This window comes from Bombyx mandarina, chromosome 17 (assembly GCF_030267445.1).
Source record: "Bombyx mandarina strain Sakado chromosome 17, ASM3026744v2".
Classification (NCBI taxonomy): domain Eukaryota; kingdom Metazoa; phylum Arthropoda; class Insecta; order Lepidoptera; family Bombycidae; genus Bombyx; species Bombyx mandarina.
The window spans coordinates 3,516,579-3,522,881 of NC_143223.1; the positions used below are offsets into that span (position 1 = coordinate 3,516,579).

Here is a 6,303-nt window from a genome sequence, read left to right on the forward strand (position 1 = left end):
AAAATAATAATAATAATGAATGAAATAAACACTAGTAGTTAAATTGAAATAATGGTTTTCATTTTGAGTTGTCTACAAATGAGGCCGTCAGCAGAAAAGTGGCTTAACCCACAACTTTTCATATTCGTGCTTATGTATTACATTATTTAAAACATAATAAAATTTGATGCAAAACTGACCTATACCTAGTTTCAACCATAGATAACAGATGGCTTTGTAAACATTTTATTTCGCGCGCATTGTTTTTGCCTGCGAAGCAGTGTAAAAGTAAATTCAAGCCTCGTTATCTCCATACTAACAATAGTAGGTAAGCTTAAGTCATTTTTGCGCTGACGACCTCAAATATGATTTACGAAATGCATTCAATCGAATTGCTTTTCGATTCGAACACCGCCTAGCTCCCTCCGTACAGCCGCCGGCTTGCAACACACTATCTCCATATCCTATGCACCTGAGTTTATTCCACGTAATGTGGGTCACACACGACCGGACCTAATATTCGAGTAAATACATGTGCAGGCTTGTTTTAAAATTCATATTGGCCGCGCCCTAATGCGCTTACAATTCGTAAGCTACGTGTCGCCATTGAAGCAAGGACTTGTTGCGTTAGAACTAATCCACTTTGCGAATTCAACGTCTGGAGTCCGTTTTATTAGAATACACGCGGTCTGTATTCACGTGAAATTATTTTTTAAATCATCCCTCACATTTAAGTTAGAATCTTAATCTGATTTATTCGAATTCAATTAACTCTTTTTTATGTTTTTTTATTGCTTAGTTAGGTGGACGAGGTCACAGCCCACCTGGTATTAAGTGGTTACTGGAGCCTATAGACATCTATGACGTAAATGCGCCACCCACCTTGAGATATAAGTTTTAAGGTCTCAGCATAGTTACAACGGCTGCCCCATCCTTCAAACCTAAACGCATTACTGCTTCACGGCAGAAATATGCAGGGCGGTGGTACCTACCCGTGCGGACTCACAAGAGGTCCTATCACCAGTAAGTTTCTACCTAGTCAGGTCATAAGTATTGTCACACAGTAAAAACTTTTCTTTTAGAATGCTGACCACAAAAAAGTTTATTGAATTCGAATTTCGAATTGTCCATGAAAATAAAAATGTATAACATTTAGAATTTTACTCATTTTTAAATATGGAGTGGACGCTTAAAGAAGACCGTGTTGCAGTTATTGCGTTGCATCGTTGGGGTTACGCGCCAATTCAAATTTTTAACATACTGAAAAATTTGAATATAGCCAAAAGATTCGTTTATCGTACCATCAAACGATACAATGAAGACTCTAGTGTAGATGACAGGTCAAGAAGTGGTCGCCCTCGGTCTGTTAGGACTCCAGCAGTGATAAAAGCTGTGAGGGCGCGAATTCAAAGAAATCCCAAACGTAAGCAGAAATTGTTGGCCCTTCAGATGGGGTTAAGCAGAACCACGGTGAAAAGGGTGTTAAATGAAGACTTAGGGCTTCGGGCATATCGAAGAAAAACAGGACATCGTTTGAATGCTCGTCTAATGGACCTGAGACTGAAGAGATGCCGCGCTTTGTTGAAGCGGTACGCGGAAAAAGAAAATTGGGAAATTCTTTTTTCGGATGAAAAATTTTTTACCGTAGAAGAGAGCTACAACAAACAAAATGATAAGGTGTACGCACACAGTAGTGAAGAAGCGAGCAACCGTATTCCGCGTGTCCAACGAGGTCATTTTCCATCCTCGCTCATGGTATGGTTGGGAGTTTCTTATTGGGGCTTAACAGAGGTACATTTTTGTGAGAAAGGTGTAAAAACGAATGCAGTTGTGTATCAAAATACAGTCTGACGAACCTTGTGGAACCTGTTTCTCATACCATGTTCAATAACAGGCACTGGGTATTCCAACAAGATTCGGCGCCAACTCATAGAGCGAAGAGCACACAAGACTGGCTGGCGGCGCGTGAAATCGACTTCATCCGGCACGAAGACTGGCCCTCCTCCAGTCCAGATTTGAATCCGTTAGATTACAAGATATGGCAACACTTGGAGGAAAAAGCGTGCTCAAAGCCTCATCCCAATTTGGAGTCACTCAAGACATCCTTGATTAAGGCAGCCGCCGATATTGACATGGACCTCGTTCGTGCTGCGATAGACGACTGGCCGCGCAGATTGAAGGCCTGTATTCAAATCACGGAGGTCATTTTGAACAAACTTTAGTGTCATAAGAATCTATGTTTTGTTAAGTTCATTTTGGTATATGAATGGTTACATAATGAATAAACTTGTTTCAATTATTTTACATTAAACATGTGACAGAATTTATGACCTGACTAGGTATAATTGTATTAATACAATTGGGATCCATTAATAATAAAGTAAGGTACTTGATAAAATATTTATTTGTAATATATTATGCTGATTTATAATGTGCTGGTATCCAATAAATAAAAGTGAAAAAATCAGTTTTAAAAATTAGGCAATAGTGACGTAATAACCTACATGGCATGTTTAATTAATTAACACAATAATCAGAGCAATGACACGTAGTCACCTGGCTCCTAAGTATCTGTGTATCAGAACGTGATTTATAAATTTTATACCTTTAAATATAATGATGAATATAATATATCACAGACCTAGACAGACCTATGTACGTCATATGAAGGTTTGCCCGAAGCGAGTACCTTACCCACGATCCTTGGCCCAGCAGTGACGGGTTCTCACCATTGCGTCATTGGGTCAGTTAAGCTCGTGCTACTGACACTGGGCAAAAATGCGTTCTGGTCTGGACGCTTGTCACGACGCTCGCAACTCGTAAGCTTTTTACTGGTTTGCCCAATTAATTTAACAACTTTTAAGACATTCATATATTTATAAGTAAATTATACGTTGTCATTCTCAAGAAATCACACATTCGACTTCGGGTACTTTCAAGTTGTTGTTTTTGTTTTGAACGCTTTTCTTCTTCCTATTTACACTTAAAAACCCTTCAGTAATACGTTTCTTTTTCAAGCCACTTGGAAATATTATTCCTAATTAAATACCTCCTAATCTCGTCCGCAATTATCATAAGCGCCATGAACGGTACCGCAAGGAAAAATAAATACCAATCGATGGGCTCCGTGCCGAAAATTTCGTTGCACAATGGCAAATAAGTGACAGTCACTGCTGCAAATATATCAATAACTATACTAGCATTCAAAACTTGGTTCTTCATGCCTTTTTTGAAGAGCGAAATCCGCCTTGTCTTACATATTAAAACGTCAGATATTTGGGTTAAGCAAATAGCCACAAAGTAGGCTGTCTGCGCTTTCCTTTCGATTCGTTTTCGCTCCGAATAAAAATATAACCGTCCAATTGAATCTCTGATTACTTTAGTATCAGATTCCCAATCATCACGTACGAACAATAAACTAGACGGAAAGAATCCTTCTCTGGCGAAAACTACAAAGTATGCATACATTCCAGCGAAAAATTGAATTAATCCTATTTGGAAATAGGCCATGAAAAGGAGAACTTTGTTAACGAGATGATCGGTCTGTTTTCTGGGAGGGATCGACATGATGTCCTCTTCGGAATCCTCGTAGGCCAAACTCATGGCTGGTAACAAGTCGGTTCCAACGTTGATTACCAAAATCAACATCAACGTTAACGGTAAAGGCATTCCGACACAAGCGTACATAACGAAAGGCAGCATTTCAGGAGTGTTCGAGGTAAGCGTATACGCTATAGTTTTCTTCAAATTATCGAAAATGCGTCTTCCTTCTTGCACTCCTAACACAATAGACGAAAAATTATCGTCCAATAAGATCATGTCTGCAGCTTGCTTTGATACCTCTGTACCGTTGATGCCCATAGCTATTCCAATATCAGCTTTCTTTAATGCAGGAGAATCGTTCACGCCGTCTCCAGTGACGGCCACGATATACTTCAAAGACTGATAAGTCTCCACAATAAATAGCTTCTGCTGCGGACTGGTTCTTGCGAATGTTATTTCCTCGTACTTAGCTAGCGCTGACTTCAATTCGTTGACGGACATTTTACGCAGCTCGTCGCCTGTAATCACGGCCGCTTTGAACTGGTTTTTTATGTGCGATGGAACATCGGACAGTTCAATGTGATGCTCAAAGGCATAATCGTAGACAGTGGGCTGTGTTATGGTACCGCACTGACGTGAAATAGCCAATGCCGTTACAGGATGATCACCGGTTATCATGATCACTTTGATACCTGCTTGTCTACACATCGATATGCTTTTCGCTATATCCTTCCTAGGGGGATCAATCATCGATATACATCCAAGAAAGTGTAAATTTTCAATGGGAAAATTAAGTTGATGCGTGTCAAATTGGTATCCAAGAGGATAATCAGTTGTCGGTAGTTTCAAATCGCAATACCCAATAACGCGTTCGCCCATATTCGCCAATTTGACAAAGTACGCTTTCAGTTCTTTGATCGTTTGTGTCGTCAACGGCTGCTCTCCTTCGTCGGTGTGCACAGTTGTGCAATAATCTAGTACAATTTCGGGAGCACCCTTCATTGTCAAATAGTAGCTTTGAGAGGCTTGCATTCGATGGATCGTGACTTGGTATTTGTATGCTGAACTAAAAGGAATCTCCGCCTCCTTAGGGTTATCTTCGCGCGTCAACGTCGCTGAACGATGCAGTTCCATGTAACGCAATATCGCAGATTCCGAAGCGTCACCATAAATCTTTCTCTTTGCAATTGGAGCGTCGTAGTAGTCAAATCCAAAAAACGCCTTAAGGTTTAGAGAAGCAGCCAAACACAACGCACTGTATGTAGATTGAGATACGTGACTAAAATCGTCGCTGTCGTAAATCTTAAAATTACAGAACAAATGAGAAACCTTCATCTGGTTTTCAGTCAAAGTACCGGTTTTGTCCGAGCAAATACACGATGTGGAGCCCAATGTTTCCACAGCGTGCAAGCTTTTGGCCAAACAGTTTTTCTTTTGTAGCTGGTTGGCCGACAAAGTCATGCACACTGTCAATGTTACTATCAGGCCTTCTGGTACGTTGGCAAGTATAATTCCTAACATGTATTGAATAGCTGATATCCAACGGTGTTGCGTAAAAAACACCATCGCAAAAAATATTACACCAAAGACAAACGCAACTCCGCAGATGAGTTTGATAAAATGTGTTATCTCTTTAGCGATCGGTGTCTCTTCTTTTTTCAATCCGGTCACAAGTCCTGCTATTTTACCTATTTGAGTCATTTCCCCGGTAGCGATAACAACGCCTCTTGCTACACCATCTGTTATGGGACATCCAAAATACGCCATATTTTTAGACTCCAACGGATTAGTATGCGTACACTCCGGTTTATGCTTGACCGGTTCAGATTCGCCAGTCAATGAAGACATGTCCGTTTTGAAATTAGTACACGTAAGAATTCGGACATCCGCAGGAACTATTTCGCCACTCATCATTTCAACGATATCCCCTATTACAACATCACTATTCGGTACGACTTTCTTGACACCATCACGAATAACCATTGCATTCGGCGGAACGAGTTTCTCAAAGCCGCTCATTACTGCCATGTTTTTAGCTTCCTGATAGAAACCGAAAATACCGGTACCGACGACCGTTGCAACGATTACGAAACCCAAATAAAGATATTCATTTTCGTAACGACCCTTGGTCCTGCCGTGCTCCAATTCTGCAGCGAAGAAGAAAGACACGAAATTGAGCAACGCGCCCATCCAAAGCACGCACTGGAACCATCCGAAGAGATTATGACGGAATAGTTTCCAGTAGCTCGTTCCGCTGAGCTCTTTGAGAGCATTAGGCCCGTATAAATCCAGTAATTCTTTAGCGAAGATGTCACTGAGACCGCTAGCAATATTTGTACGGTAGACAACTTCGAGCTGCGAAGGCGTAAGGAAGTGATCACCGGTGTGGGTCTCTTCTTTGAGAAAGTTTAAAGTTGAGGTTTCGGCTGCGCCATGAACCACGCTTGTCCGACGAGCGTTTACCAGAGACGCGCTGGACATTCCCGGAGGCGCGGACGGCATTTTAAAATTTGTCTATAAATATTGAAAAGATTTTTATTTTATCGTTAATGTAATGTTTAGATGTAATCTTCGTCAAAGCACATCAGAACAAGTATTTTCTAAACTAATCCATTCACTTTGCCTTTTCGATAATTCATTCTGATCACTGAAATAACATGACATTTCTAATTTTTTAATTTTCTGTCATCTATTTCAATTTCGTCTATCATAATGATTATCGTCCAAGAGTTTTTATATAAAACGTAATTTTATATATTTTATTTAATTATCACAAACTGA

The 6,303-nt window shown here is 40.2% G+C and overlaps 1 protein-coding gene across 1 annotated transcript; it reads right to left on the reverse strand.

Moving 5' to 3' along the window:
- Window positions 1-2,918: 2,918 nt before the first annotated feature.
- LOC114253235 (sodium/potassium-transporting ATPase subunit alpha-4) lies at window positions 2,919-6,270 on the reverse strand. The gene has a single exon (XM_089734231.1). The coding sequence runs from the start codon at window positions 6,022-6,024 to the stop codon at window positions 2,974-2,976; it is 3,051 nt and encodes a 1,016-aa protein (XP_089590357.1). The 5' UTR covers window positions 6,025-6,270; the 3' UTR covers window positions 2,919-2,973.
- Between the last annotated feature and the right edge of the window lie 33 nt (window positions 6,271-6,303).

Excerpts from the sequence above, each read along its gene's own strand:
- LOC114253235 (XM_089734231.1), bottom strand. The coding sequence starts at position 6,024 with ATGCCGTCCGCGCCTCCGGGAATGTCCAGCGCGTCTCTGGTAAACGCT.